A 16,034-nucleotide genomic window follows, 5' to 3' on the forward strand; every position below is an offset into this window, starting at 1 on the left:
GCTCGCGCAGGAGGGGTGTCACATGGGAGTGCCCCATCGCTCCCATAATCCCCCGCGCGGCCGCATTCTGCACCAGTTGGAGCCTCCGGCTGCTCCTCAAGGGGAGCCCCATGTAGAGAGCATTGCAGTAGTCCAGGCGGGAAGTGACAAGTACCTGAGTGACTGTGCATAAGGAGTCCTGATCCAGAAAGGGACGCAACTGGCGAATCAGGCGAACCTGATGAAAAGCCCCCCTGGCCATGGCCGTCATATGCTCTTCTAAAGACAGTAACTCACCCCCAATAGCCAGCGATGGCACCAGCTGGATATATCGGGACGCTGGAAGCCACAGCCACTCAGTCTTGGAAGGGTTGAGTCGAAGCCTGTTTCTCCCCATCCAGACCCGCACGGCCTCTAGGCACTGAGACATCACTTCAAGGGCATCGTTGGGATGGCCTGGGGTGGAGATGTACAGCTGAGTATCGTCAGCGTACTGATGGAATTCCACCCCAAAACCAAGGATGATCTCGCCCAGCGGCTTCACATAAATGTTGAACAGAAGGGGTGAGAGGACCGATCCCTGCGGCACCCCACAAACAAGGCGCCTCGGGGTCGACCTCTGCCCCCCTGCCAACACCGACTGCGACCGGTCAGAGAGATAGGAGGACAACCACTGTAAGACGGTGCCCCCCACCCCCTCCAACCGGCACAGCATGATACCATGGTCGATGATATCAAAAGCCGCTGAGAGATCTAACAGGACTAGGATAGAGGAACAACCCCTATCTCGAGCCCTCAGAGATCATCCACCAACGCGACCAATGTCATTTCTGTGCTGTGCCCAGGCCTGAAACCGGACTGGAGCGGATCTAGATAAACAGCTTCATCCAGGTACTGAGGAAGCTGTCGCGCCACCACACTCTCAATAACCTTCGCCACAAAGCGAAGGTTGGAGACCGGACGGTAGTTAGCCAAAACAGCCGGATCCAGAGAGGGCTTCTTGAGGAGGGGCCTCACCACCACCTCTTTCAAGGCAGATGACAAGACACTCTCACTCAAAGAAGCGTTAATAATCCCCTGGAGCCAGGCTCGCGTAACCTCCCGGGACAACAGCACCAACCAGGAGGGACACGGGTCCAATAAACATGTGGTCGCATTCAGCCATCCCAGTATCCTGTCCACGTCCTCGGGAGCGACAGGGTCAAACTCTTCCCAAATGACATTCTCAAGACCGGCCTCCATCATCCCGTGTGTACCCAGCCAGTCAGAGACCAAGCCTTCCTGAATCTGAGTGATTTTATCGTGCAGATACTGAACAAAATCCTCAGCTCGACCCTGCAAGGGATCCTCCCATGCTCCCAGATGGAGGAGATGGGTCACCCTAAACAGGGCGGCTGGCGGTTATCTGCAGATGTGATAAGAATGGAAAAATAATTACATTTTGCCGCTTTTATCGCCACTAGGTAGGTCTTAATATGAGACCTTACCAGTGTTCAGTCAGATTCGGAACGGCTAGACCTCCAACTGCTCTCCAGGCGTCTTTTCCAGCGCTTCATCCCCCTCAGCTCCTTGGAAAACCAAGGAGCCAGGTAAACTCGGCGATGGGTCAGAGGCCGCAAAGGCACGACTCAGTCCAAAGCGTCAGCAGCCACCCTATCCCAGGCGGCCACCAGCTCTTTAGCCGAGCCGTGAGTCAGAGCCTCAGGGAATGGCCCAAGCTCCATCTGGAACCTATCAGGGTCCATCAGGCACCTGGGGCAGAACCATCTAGGCTGTTCCGCCTCCCTGCGGCGGGGTGTGGCAGTTAGAAAGTCAAGCCTAAGAAGGGAATGATCTGACCATGACAAGGGCTCAGTCACTATCTCCCCTATCTCAAGATCATTCATCCACTGACCAGAGACAAAAATCAAGTCCAGAGTGTATCCTCCCATGTGAGTGGGTCCATGAATTAATTGGGTCAGGTCCATGGCCGTCATGGAAGCCATGAACTCCTGGGCCGCCTCAGACGCTTCACCAACAGATGGCAAATTGAAGTCCCCCATGACCATAAGCCCGGGGGTCTCCACCGCCACCTCAGCAATCACGTTGAGCAGCTCGGGCAGGGCAGCCAACACGTGGCAGGGAGTCAGGTACGTAATCAGCAAGCCCATCTGCCTCCCATGTCCCCACTTCACAAGGAGGGACTCACATCCGGCTATCTGCAGTACAGTGGCCTCCCTTGGAGCAAGTCCTTCCTTTACAAGAATATGAACTCAATTATTAATTTCACATTTTACAAAGAAGAATTTAAATATAACTAATGTCCCTGAAATAGAGAGAAAAGCTGCATTCATCAATTTTTGGCTATTGATATGATATGATCAACATATTGATATGCTGATACTTTCTTCTAGACGGAACTATGTCCTGCCATAATTGTAATTGTCAGTGGTGTCAAATCAAAATCATTTTGGAAATAGAGAATAGGTTTTAATGTCTATTTATTGGATTCCAGTCAAAAGAAATGCTAGTCTTGATTAATATAAGATACAGAGGGGAAAAAAGTTTGCCCATTAATGTCACAGCAGCTAAATGGGTAATCCTACTAACTTTAAATGTTACACATGGGAAATCATAATATGAATCAGATTACAAGTCACTATAGCAATAATAAGAAGCACACAATATGTGTTTTTGAGTAAAGAGGGGTATAAAATGTGAATATCTAAACCTTAATCAGCAGGCAACTAGAAAGAACTATAGACCATTAAGTACATCTATAGATCACCTAAAGTTGTTTTTTTCTTCTTCTTCTTCTTTTTTTTTTTTTTTGCTGTAAACTTTTGATTAGAGGGCAGGAGATAAATTAACATGAGACTAAACCTCTTATTTCAAATCATGGTTTACACAGACAAGCTCAATAGTTTTCCAAACAGCCTATCTAATATACACACCCTGCTCAAATAGTTTAATGCTAAGAAGGAACTCTGTGTTGCTACCAAAGCATTATAAAAATGTATATATAACAATACATGGAAACTTCAGCAGTATAGATTTCAAAGGCCAAACAGACTTTAAAAGTGTTTACCTTAAACTTTACAGTACTAAGAGATTTTGTATTACTCACAGATTTTTAAGTATGTACATTCCTTGGACTCTAACATCTCAAAGTGTTGCTTAGCAACCCAAGCATCAATGTACTCTGAATTATCCATCTTAAAAGGTATATTATTAAGGATCTGAGGGTACATCAGTGTGATAATTTCTTCTAGAACAGGTTTTTAAACAACAAAGAAAGTTTGCCCATCACACTTTTGACACTAAATGACACAAGTTGGCATTGCATTGTTCCATTGTTATAAGGATTGTTACAAGTGCTCTATTCACCTAGTTAACCTGTGAAGATTTTCCCCAAGTAAATGTACATACTTCCAATTATAACTAAAATAGAGCTATAACTAAAAGAGAGCTATTATGTATAAAGTAATCTAATATTACTTAATGTGATGATCTTGATTTCCCATCTTCCAAATGAAGCTTTCATATAGGAGACCAAATCTTGTTAAATTAGCTCCTAATTTATTTTAGACCATACTTAAGGCACTAATATATTACTAAGATCAGTTTGCTGATGAAAACATATGACCTGTATGTGTAGGGATGGGATGGAGTATGTGTGAATTTTCTCTTCAAATTAAGATGCTACTGTAATGTGTTCACAGGTTAAAGAAGTCAATCAAATCTTTCCTGGTCAACCATGACACTCAAATCACATTCTCAATGGGGCAACAGTCAACATGAGGTGAGAGTTGTTGGTGTACTGTAACTATAATGTTACCACATCTTCAGATTTACATTACACGTGCAGGACAATATTTCTTGGGACATAAAAAAATTAAGCCCAGGTTGAGTAGCCCAAGTACATATTTAAAAGACTCGTGGTACTAACCCATATCAGCACAATTTGCCACCACTTGTTGGAAACATGCTGCCCAATCCAGAGGTAACTTTATTCCCTCAAGACCAATAGCCTTTAATAGGCCCCTTGTCCATGAATTTATTTAGTCTATAATGATCAAAGTGGCCATTATCATATCTTGTCATAGTGATTTCCACAAGTTAATTAGGATGCATTGTCTGAAGAAATTATTTGTTTTATCTGTTATTTGTTTCAGTTTTCCTCCTTGTATTTTATATCCCTCAACTCTATCTCTTTCCTATTGTCTTTTTTTTTTAAAGATAAGGTTTCATAAGAAACTAATAATTTTGGTTGCCTTTTTCTACATTTCTTCCAATTCTATCGCACCCTTCAAATATGATAACCAGAACTATACAGTGCTCCAGATGACGATATACCATAGATTTGTATAAGGGCATTACAGTGTTTAAAAATATATATATTCACACCACTTCCTACTGCTTCTGAGTACGCAATGTGCCTTTCTCATGGCTGTTAGCCAGATACTCATTGTACTATATACTATGATTCTAAGATTCTTTTTTCTGATTAGTAATAGATAGTACCATCAAGGTGTACATGCAGTTAGGAGTTAGGGATTGTCTGGGTTCCAACATGTATCACTTTATAGTTAGTAAAATTGAATTGAATTTGCAATATGGATGACCACTCATCTAGTTTAAATGAATCCTTCGGGAGCTCTTCAAAATCCCAATGAACTCTAAACGGTTCATTACCCATTAAAGTTGGTCAGCTCATGTGAGAAACTTTCATGACCAAATAGAAAAGCACAAGGCCAGCCTGATTCTTAAAGAACACCATTTATTTCTTCTCTCCACTGGGAAAAAAAAATCACTTATTGCTATTCTATTTTTAATCAGTTAACAATCCATCAACAGAACAGCCCACTTAATCCATGGCAGCTAACTTTATTCCAGAGACTTCGATAATAAACTTGTCAAAGGCTTTTTGAAAATCTAACTATAATATGTCAACAGAGTCACCTCCATATATATGCCTGCTGACATTCTAAAATACCTTTCTAAAGTTGATGAGACCAGAATTGACCTTTGCAGAATCAATGCTGATGTTTCATCAATAAGGCAATGTCTTCTATATACTGAGATGTTTTTTTCTTTTACTGTCATTTCTATCCATTTATACGAAAGATACATTATTCTGCCTGGTTTATAATTTTCCAGATCCTCCCTGCTTTTATTTTTAAAAATTGGTGTCTGACTGCTATCCTCCCAGTGCTCTGGCACATAATCTTTTTGGGCGCACCAGTGCCTAGTTTGTTTGTTTGTTTGTTTCCTTTCTTTCTTTTTCTTTTTTTTCTTTCTTTCTCTCTCTCCTTTTTTTCTTTTTTTTCTTGTTTTTTCCTTCCTTCCTTCCTTCCTTCCTTCCTTCCTTCCTTCCTTCCTTCCTTCCTTCCTTTCATTTCTATACCCTCCCATCTCAGTAAATGACTCCAGGCAGCTTATACATCAGTAATCCACAGACATCATTAGGGCCCAATTCGTTCCAATGCCCCAGCTTTCCCAGCTGCTCCATCGTTTATGTTCTTATTTGCAATCGACTATTCTAATCTTCCTCTTGGTTTAGAGACTTCTGGCATTGATGCAGAAATTATAAAATATGTCCTTTTCAAATGTCGAGGACACAGGCTGTTTTCACTGTCTTTTTGTTTTCTTTTCATCTTTGACTGACATGACTGCTCATTAACCTACTTCCAATATTAATTCTACCTCTTATAGGAGATCCTATAATATTTACATCCCTTTACATGAGATACTGCCCAGTACCTGCCAGCTTTCCTCCAGGGATCAGTTTAAAAGCTACTGTTAAATGTACAAACTATCTCTTTTTTACAAGTTCAGCTTGTCCAAATTATACCCCAGTATCCATCAGATCTAAACTTTTTCATCTGGCATCACCATTACATTCACATTCTAAGTATGCTGATGTTCAACCTATCTAGTTGGTCCTATCTATGCATGACAAGGTAGCATTTCTGAAAATGCTACCTTAATAATCAGTCACAGTGTGAATGAGGTTCTTTTCAAACCAGAGGCATATTTTGCTCTGAAAAAGTGGAAATTGACAAAGAACTATTCATCTTAACTCTACTGCTTCCCTGTTGGGGAAAAACATCTCCCAGGATCTTTTGCCCAGTTCTTCCCCAGAGACCAGGATTTTACCACCAACAGCAGATTCCTGTCTTGGGTGGGTGAAGCTGCCACCTGCAGCCAGCCAGGTTCCTCCTTTCTTTCCTGGGTCTTTGGTAGAGCTATAGTTCCTCTGGGTCCTCATTTTCCTCCTTCCAGCAAGCCAGCCATTTAAGACAATTAGCAATAGCACTTAGACTTATATACCACTTCACAGTGCTTTTACAGTCCTCTTTAAGCTGTTTACAGAGTCAGCACATTTTCCCCAACAATTTGGGTCTTCAGTTTACCCACTTCAGAAGGATGGAAGGTTGAGTCAATCTTGAGCCTGGTGAGATGCGAACTGCCAAATTGCAGTCAAGTCAGCAGAAGTAGCCTGCAGTACTGCACCACCACAGCTCCCGACAGCAACTACTCCATACATTTAATTTTTCTCTTCAGCTTTTGTCTGCAGCCATTCAGTAGAGTTTTTTATTATTCTTCTCCTCCTCCTCTCTCCAATTTTTAGTCAAACCGGCAGCATATCCTCCAGAAATTGAGGAGAAGGGTGTTCCACCCACCCCTAGGATTCTGCCCTCAACACCTATATATCAGACTAGGCCAATGGGGCTGGTGTCTCAACATTTCACCCCACCAGTCCTGGCTAGAGCCAGGTCATCTCATCAGTCCTTGTGATAGCACAATTAGCATTGCAAGCCAAAAGTTACTTGCTTCTTTTCCCCCTTTTACTTGCTCCAATAGATGGCTGACACGGCTGCTGTTCTGCTGGACTGCTCCAATAGGTGGCTCACACCAGCAGAACTGCAGCCATGTCAGGTCATTGAAACCCATATGCCACATAGTCTTGAACTTCCTTCTGCTATCTAGCAGCCTAAATGTGGTTTCTTGTTTGTCTAGATTTCTCTGATGCTAACATGGGCCCCTGGCATCCACAACTTCATAGCAGCCTACACACAACACAACACAACACAACACAACCTCATCTGTCTGCATTTTTAATTGTTGAATCAGTGACACCTAAACCACAAGATGGGCAGCAAATAAATTTAATAAATAAAATAAATATAAATAAATCATTAACAACCAAAAGCATTGTAAACTTGCAAAGCATCCCTGACCTGCTCTTGAGGAGGGATGGGAAAACGAACTTCCCAACTGCATCAAGGAGCTGGCATCTCAGTCAAAACAAGGCACATTCCAATGGATATGCTGAGGTTTTCTCCACGAAAACCCACAATGGCCGGAGGGGACTGACTTTTACAGCCCGCAAAATTGCTTCATTGGGGAATGTGACTGTTGACACATATTGGGGGGAAGGGGAAACAGGGTCAGAGGCAAAGCATGAATTAACTAAGGTCAGAGTTGGCTCCACCTGGTCCATGCTGGCATGAAGCTCCTAATAAATAACTGGATTTGTTTTGAAGCTTGGCTTGAGGCTCATGATTTAATTACGGCATCCATCTGAACCCTGACAAGCATTTTATTCCCCTGAGAACAATCTTTCATACATGGTATAAGTTTATCATCCAAGGACTGGATCCCTTCTATGACAACATCTCCATTATCCTGAAAGGTGGTTCTTCTCCAAGATCTTCATTCTCCATTGTAGCAGAGGAGTTATCATCCTGAAAATCAGGCAAAGCTATCACATTTCATTCCCTACTCTGTATCATCTCCAGTGAAGCCAATCTTGGCTTAAAGAGAGCAGATTTGCTTCCTGACAGCCAGAAGCTCATGGCACTGAGCACAAACACATAAGCTATGCCAAACAGGCAGAGAGTTGTACATTTTGCACTTTATGCAATGAACAGGAAATCATCTCTTCCCATATCGACGTTCTGCCTTCAGATTATTTATTGCTAATAGATGTGTGTTCTTCTTTAGAGTTGGATTTAAGAGACAGTTTTTGTTAGGCTCCGGAAAATAAGACAGACACACAGTGCTTCTTCCAGATTTCTTTATTGTTCTACACCAACAGACAAAATCTTGCCAAACTGAAGCAGACTATTACCTACAGGAAGCTACATTCTGGGAACAATTAGGGAGGGGATGTCTTCAGCCTCTTTCTCTCACACAAACTATCTGAACCAAGTTGCCTCTTATTCCTCTGGAATGGGCTTCCTCCCTCCTGGGAATCCATACTACATTCATCACAGTTTTACATTATGCTTTATGTAATGTACCAAGAGCCCCAGTAGTTAAACTTGACAGGTGAGAATGACAGTCAGTGTATTTTTCCTCCTGCTATTTCCCTTGCAACACTCTCTGATCAGGACTGCCCTCCAGTTCACCCACTCTAGTCCTGAGTTCTAAACAGTGTCTCCTCTTTCCAAAGATTGCTGGCTGGGATCAGAGTTAAAAGGTATAATTTCCTAACATTTTAAGTGGAAAAACACAAGTATGACTTAAAAAAAACAAAACAAACCAACCTACTTCAAACAAAAACAAATGCAAAATGCTTCATCCATTTTTATGACACAGTTCTGCCCATTCTGTCCTCACTACATTTTAGTTATATTTCAAATAACTCAGAGGTGGTATTCAGCAGGTTCTGACCAGTTATGGAGAACTGGTAGTGGAAATTTTGAGTAGTTCGGAGAACCGATAAATATCACCTCTGATGGGCCTTCCCCCATCTATTCTCTGTCTCCTGAGTTCCAGCTGATCGGGAGGAAATGGGGATTTTGCAATAACCTTCCCCTGGAGTAGGAAGGGAATGGAGATTTTACAGTATCCTTCCCCTGGAGTCGAATGGGAATGGAGATTTTACAGTATCCTTCCAGTGCCATGCCCACTAAGCCAAGCCACACCACGTCCACCAAGCCATGCCCACAGAACTGGTAGTAAAAAAAAATTTGAATCCCATCACTGAAATAACTGTCCTACTTACTATATTCTTCAATTATTAAAATGATTAATTTAATTTAATTTAATTTATCATATTTCAATGCCGTCCAACTCCCAAGGGACTCTGGGAGTTATAATACAAACAATGAACATATTTTTTTAAAAAAAATATTATAAAAGCATTTTAAAAACATTAAAAACACATGCACACCATCCATGGCCGGATCTCGCAAGATTGAACAGTGAGATCAATGGCCCCAGGCCTGCTGGAAAAGCCAGGTCTTCACCGCTTTCCGGAAGGCCAATAGGGTGGGGGTAGTCCAGACCTCAGGAGGTAACTGGTTCCAGAGAGCTGGGGCAGCCACAGAGAAGGCCCTCCCCCGCGGGCCCGCCAGCCGGCATTGTTTAGCTGACGGGACCCGGAGGAGACCAACTCTGTGGGATCTTACCGGTCGCTGAGAGCTATGCGGTAGAAGGCGGTCTTGAAGATAGCCTGGCCCTGAGCCATGTAGGGATTTAAAGGTAATAACCAACACCTTGAATTGTGCCCAGAGACCAATAGGGAGCCAGTGCAGCTTGTGGAGAATTGGTGTAATGTGGGTGCATCTAGGTGCACCCATGATAGCTTGCGCAGCTGCATTCTGGACCAACTGTAGTCTCCGAACACTCTTCAAGGGTAGCCCCATGTAGAGCACATTGCAATAATCACCGTGAGGTGACAAGGGCATGAGTGACTGTGAGGAGAGCCTCCTGATCCAAGTAGGGTCGCAATTGGTGCACCGGGTGAACCTGTGCAAAGGTCCCCCTAGGCACAGCTGCTAGATGTTGCTGTAATCTTAGCTGTGAATCTAGGAGGACACCCAAATTGTGAACCCATTCTGAGGGGGACAATTTCTCCCCCCCCCCCCAGAACCAGGGATGGACAATCGACATAGTGTTTAGGAGGCAATACCCACAGCCACTCGGTCTTGTCTTGGTTAAGTCTGAGCCTGTTGACTCCCATCCAGACCCTCACAGCCTCCAGGCACCGGCACATCACATCCACCGATTCACTGAACTGACGCGGGGTGGAGATATACAGCTGGGTATCATCAGCATATTGCTGATTAAAAATATTCAATAAAACTCCATACCACCATTATATATTTATAGTATCAGATATTACAAGCTAGATTTTATTTATATCACATTGCTCTTCATAATGTGGATGTGGATCCTTCTAGACCATTAATAAATGTATGCTTAAAGTATTTAATGTATGCTTAAAGTCTGAATGATCTCAAAAGGTAGCAACCGAGTTTAGTGGGTCCTTAGTGCTCTCGGAGCTTGCTTGTTTTCTTGCAGACATTTCATTACCCAAACTAGGTAACATCATCAGACTAGCACCAAGGACCCTTCGTGTCAATCCTGAGCTACAAATATTCTCCTTTATTATTAATACTTAGATAGGACCAGTAAATTGTACCAGGACTAAAGGCTAGACTGGGATATAAGAGCAGTATTTCAGAAGGTAATAATAGCAAATAACTCAGCCAAATAAACTTTATGGAATTTATATCAAATCACCAGGACTCAAGCTCAAAATAAGAGAGAACTTCATTAGTTTGTTTGGAAAGAAAGTAGGAAACAAATATAAAACAGTAATAATATAATGGTATGAAAATCACAGATGTAGGATTTCCATAACTATTTAGCATGCTGACTCTTGTTGTTTCTTATCAGAATTAGACATCTAAACCATACTGCTTATTAAGAATGACCATGCAACATGATTTGCAAAACCAAGGAAGAGCTATCAACCCATTTTCCTTTCTTAGGGAGGTTTCTCATAATAATTTGACTTCAAAACTGTTTTCGGGTTTTTTTTTTAAACTTGTTATACAATGTGTGGTTTCTGTTTGTCATTTCTATTTTTATTTCCACTGCTAAAATGGCAATATTTATTTTCCTAACTAGGTTCATATGCTTCTCCAATTACTAACTGATTTGAATGATTCTAGAATAGGATTAAAACTTATTTACAGTAACAATATAATCAGTTATAGGCTGTGGAGGACAACCAAATAAACAAAGGCAGAACGTTCTGCCTACAGAATGGATATTTACTGTTGCAAAGGTGATTTTCACACATTGAAAAGAGATACGTTCTTGGTTATAACTCAATAAACCGCACAACAATGACAATAAGAATAAGGTGATGTCTATGCCTTTACTAAAAGTGCAAATGTAGCGAACATTGAGAAATTATGTGAAAGGTAGAAAAAAGAGAGGAAGAAGACCACCAGCAACAAGGTAGATGGACTTATGGTGGTGCTGTGTGCACCATTGATAGACTTGAAAAGAACAAGTCAGGGCTGGATGGTCATGAAGGAAAATTTATCTAGGTGGTTCCTAGGAATGGAAAATTACTTGACGACACCTAATCAATCAATAGCAAGTTTCAAGAATTGCTAAGTGCATTACCCAGAAAAGACGTAGTATTTGGAATAGCCGCCCTGAGTCTTCGGAGAGGGGTGGCATATAAATTGAATTAATTAAAGTAAATTAAACATTAAAATTGAAGAAAGAGGAGAACCTGGAAAATTGAACTGGGCAAACACAATAATGCAGAGTTAATAAAGATATTATATTTGGAAAGGTAATTCTTTGTTCACTGTCAACATCTGCTTCAAGGCATGTAAATGCACACTATATGCCTGGAGATCACCATATGGACAACATTGGAATCAAATTGACTGTATAATGAGAAACAAAAGTGGAGCGGAAAGCCATCCAGCCAACCAAAATATTTCCAGGTGCAGCAAAACAAACCATGAATTACAAGCATCATACACAGGTATTAGATTTAAAAAGGATCATTGGTACACCAACAAAACTTTCCATGGAGGACATGCTGTCAGACTTTAAGCTTAATATAAGATACAAAATCAATACTTTTAACTCTAGGAAAAGAGAATCTGTAGGGGCAGGTGAAGAGATAAAAGATAAATGAAGCAAGCAGAAAAAAATGGTAAACAAAGAGATCCAAACAGCTTGAAACCAAGAAAGGACAGTGAATGAAAGCCATAGTCAAACAGGAAATATAATAATTGAATGTAAGCTTTCCAGTAAAAAGGGACAAAGTATACCATCTTAACTGAAAATGTCAACAGACAAAAATAACATGAGAAGGAAAATCACAAAGATATTTACAGATAACATTATTCAAGAACAGTACTGGCAGAAGTCTAAAAGAAGCAATGAAGTTACAAGAACATACACAAAAAACCTATAGGAATATAGAAACTATTTATAAATGGGATTACACAATAAAAGAAATATTTGTAGAGAGAAAATATTTTCTGGACCTGACTCTATTAGAAAGTGGAGAACAAGAAGCAATAAACCAGCTGTCGAGCAAAAATGCCCCAAGCGCAGATGAAATACCAGTGATAGTAGATTACATAGAAAGGGAAGGGAACGGGAAGGGAGGGAAATGCTAAATAAAAGTGCTGCTTGTGATTCAGTTTCTCTCGTCACTTTTTTTTTAAACTTTATCTGGTTTGAATTATGACAGAATGGTGTGTAAAATGAACCACAGAAAGGAAACTGAAGCTAAACTTAAGTCAGATGCACTCCTATTCTGAGTGTGGTGATTATGTGCTGAAATATCACTCTGGGAACCATATTTCCAGAAAAAGAGACAAATTAGAACAGATCAGAACATGGCAATGATGACAATACAGGGATCTGAGAGCATATTCTGTAAGGACTGTCAGAAAGAAAGAAGATGTATGTATATATGTATGTATGTATGTATGCATGCATGCATGTATGTAAGTATGCATGTATGTATGTATCAGTGGTGGGTTTCACTTACCTGTGCTACCGGTTCACTCGTACGCATGCCACTTCTGCGCATGTGCAGAAGCTTCTGAGCCTGCGCAGAGCATATTTGATGACATCTGGGCAGGTGGGCAGAGCCTCCCACCGCCGCTGCTACCAGTTCGCCGAAACTGGGGCGAACCAGTAGCAATCCACCACTGGTATGTATGTATGTATGTATGTATGTATGTACTTTATAGATTAAGAAGAGACATGATATCAGCATTCAAGTACATTGCAGGGTGCCATGGAAAAGACAGAAACTATTTTCCATTGCTACAGAAACCAAAACCAGAAATAATGGATATAGGTTTCTACCTACATTTCATTTAAATATAAGGAACTACTTTCTGATAATAAGTTATATACAACAGTGGAACAGCCTATGTAGGGGCACTGTGGGTTCTCCATCGATAGAGGTTTTAAAGAAGAAAACTGGACCGTTTAGTAGACTTTTCAGTACACAAATAACTCAAGGATAATGAACAGCACTTTGAACTGGTGGTGGGAAAATGCCATTAGGATAGCTGTCAGCATAGATAAATCAGTGAAATAAAAAGGGAAACAAATGTACAATGCTTGCTGAAATGGGTAAAATTCTTCAGTACACGTGATTTTAAAAAAGGCCTTAAAAACTCCATGAAAAGAGACAAAATATCTTTACGTTCTATAACATAACATTCAGTAAAACCATTAATTTTCGTTATCCGCCAGCAGAGAAATATCATTTGAATGTGTAAGTGAAGGTGCAGTTGAATGTCTTACCTCGGAATTTTTTAGGAGGACTGTTAAGATCACCTGTTTCTGGTTGTACAACACATCGGTCATCAACAAGTCTGCAATAAGCAAAAATGGGGAACAGAATTAAAATTAACATTACAATCTCCAAACTAGTATTTTTCAGACACCAATTTAAGATCCCTTTGAAGAATGAAAGAGAAATACCGGTAAGTCACCAAAGATTAAGTTAGAAAAACAGCTGAACTATCTGACTTTTCCCAGACACTACATTCTATCATTCTTATTTTCATTTGTGTTCCTCAAAAATGCAACATTTCCACTCAGGGAACATCTGTAAGTCTAATGGTAAGTGGGTGCCTTTGAAGGCTCCTGGATTGGGGCTGAAAGGCGAAGGTGGAATGCTCTGTCCCATGTTTGGGTAGACCAGGTTGTCCTGATAAAAAACAGTCTCTCCCCTGGTAGAGCCAACAAAGCTAGGAGAGTCCATGGCTTAGAAGTGAATACATCTACCTATATGTAAATAGCTCAGGTTTGAATCCCAGAAGAGTATGGCTAACTAATGAGATCTAAATAGCTTGAAATAGATCTATACTAGCCTCCCTTTATTTCATTGTCGGTAAATATAAATTTAACATCTAATGGCAAGTGTAGTTTGTCAGAGTATGAATATTCATAGATTGGAATATAGCAACAGGTCAGCCAATGGGGATTGTTTGAATAGGCATGGTAATTCGTCAGCCAATGTGGACTGTTTAGAAACGGAAAAACATCGTATTTGTTTGTATGGGGCCATAAGAGACAGTTTGGAGTCTGGGCGTGGCTTAGACTTGCTGAACTGTATATAAGAGTTGGTTTGGCCTTTGTAATGGGTGCCTCTGTACAATATTATTATTTTTTTTTTTAATTTGATTTATATGCCGCCCTTCTCCGGAGACTCAGGGCGGCTTACAATGCATTAAGCAATAGCCTTCATTCTTTTGTATATTTTATACAAAGTCAGCTTATTGCCCCCACAAACTGGGTCCTCATTTCACCTACCTTAGAAAGGATGGAAGGCTGAGTCAACCTTAAGCCTTGGAGAGATTCGAACCAGCAGAAATTGCAGGCAGCTGTGTTAATAACAGGGTGCACTAAACCACTGTACTATCAAGGCTCTTGATATTAGCCTCTGTATCTCTCTACTCTGTGATGACTTGTTTCTATGAATATTGCTTCTGTGTTCCTGATATTGTATGCTGAATTCTGATGTATGGTATTGTATATAAAGAAATTTTCTTATGTAATTGAATCCTGCAGAAGTTCATTTACTTGTGTGCTGGTCGGAGGTGCTGCACAAACTCTGACATAGTTGAATTTCAAAAACCAGAAGGTGAAATAAAGATGAGAAAAATATGAATCTTCAAAGAGTAATTTTTGACACTAGAGAGCAGGCTATTTATACATGCATCCCTGAACATACAGAGAAATAATACAAGTGCTTTTCTACCCACAGAGGCATCCCCCTTCTTGCATAAAATAAAATGGCATTCAAATCAAATTTATACCAAAATGGGAAACAGCCAGTAGCTATAAAATGAATTCTTATCCACTGGATAAGAATTAAATTTATTTTATGAGAGTATCCCAGTGAAGATAAAGTGATATCAAATTATATACATTTTAATTAATGTGTCTTGCTGCGCGGCATGAGACAATGGGTATATGCTATTTGGGTGCTATTATTGCCTACTAACTACATATAGTTGACTTACCACCATTCATTTAGTGACCATTTGAAGTTACAATAGCATTGAAAATAGTGACTTACAACTGCTCCTCACACTGTTGTAGCCTCCCCATGGTGATGTGATCAAAATGTGGGTGCTTGAAAGCCGACATGTATTTATGATGGGTGCAATGACCTAGGGTCATGTAATCATTATTTGTGACCTTGTTAGACAGGTTCCAACAGGCAAAATCATTGGGTAAAGCCACATTTGCTTAATTATTGCATGATTCACTTAAAAACTGCAATGATTCATTGAACAACCAATGACGAAAATAATAATAAAAAAAAATTTACTATTATTTTACAACTCACTTACCAATTGCCTTGTTTAATAATGGAAATTCGGGTCCCAATTGTTTTCATAAGTCAAGGACTACTATCATTATCAACACTGTTATAATCCATTTAGAAATAGACAACAGGGTCTACTGATTTAATTGTGACCATTTTACTAAATAAACATTGTTATTTTAGATTTCTGAGTATGGCCAGAAAAATTACAAAAGGCCAACAAAGAACATCTATCTACTTATTTGATCATTTCCTGTTAAGGTAAACTGTTATTCTTTTAATTAATTTATCTGAATGGATTAAATAAAAAAACTTTTAATAGTTACCTTTGCGAATCGAATTTATCAGCAACTTAATGAAAAGAAAACCAGTCAAAAGAGGAATATTTCCTACTAAATTTCCTGGGTGAGAACAAACAAACAAACAGCAGCATTGGAAC

The 16,034-nt window shown here is 40.4% G+C and overlaps 1 protein-coding gene across 6 annotated transcripts in view; it reads right to left on the minus strand.

Annotated features, from left to right (window-relative positions):
- Nucleotides 1-16,034, minus strand: part of ITPR1 (inositol 1,4,5-trisphosphate receptor type 1) — a 256,477-nt gene that overhangs the window by 194,271 nt on the left and 46,172 nt on the right. For all 6 annotated transcript variants that reach the window (XR_015732679.1, XM_087887909.1, XM_087887911.1 and 3 more), the window contains exon 3: nucleotides 13,561-13,631. Coding sequence is in view for 5 of the 6 variants with exons in the window: in XM_087887909.1 (XP_087744035.1) it covers nucleotides 13,561-13,631 (71 nt within the window). In the remaining variant the exon portion in view is untranslated. The remainder of the gene's footprint in view (nucleotides 1-13,560; nucleotides 13,632-16,034) is intronic.

Source organism: Pantherophis guttatus, chromosome 2, assembly GCF_059756535.1.
Source record: "Pantherophis guttatus breed Tessera chromosome 2, ASM5975653v1, whole genome shotgun sequence".
Taxonomy (NCBI): Eukaryota; Metazoa; Chordata; class Lepidosauria; order Squamata; family Colubridae; genus Pantherophis; species Pantherophis guttatus.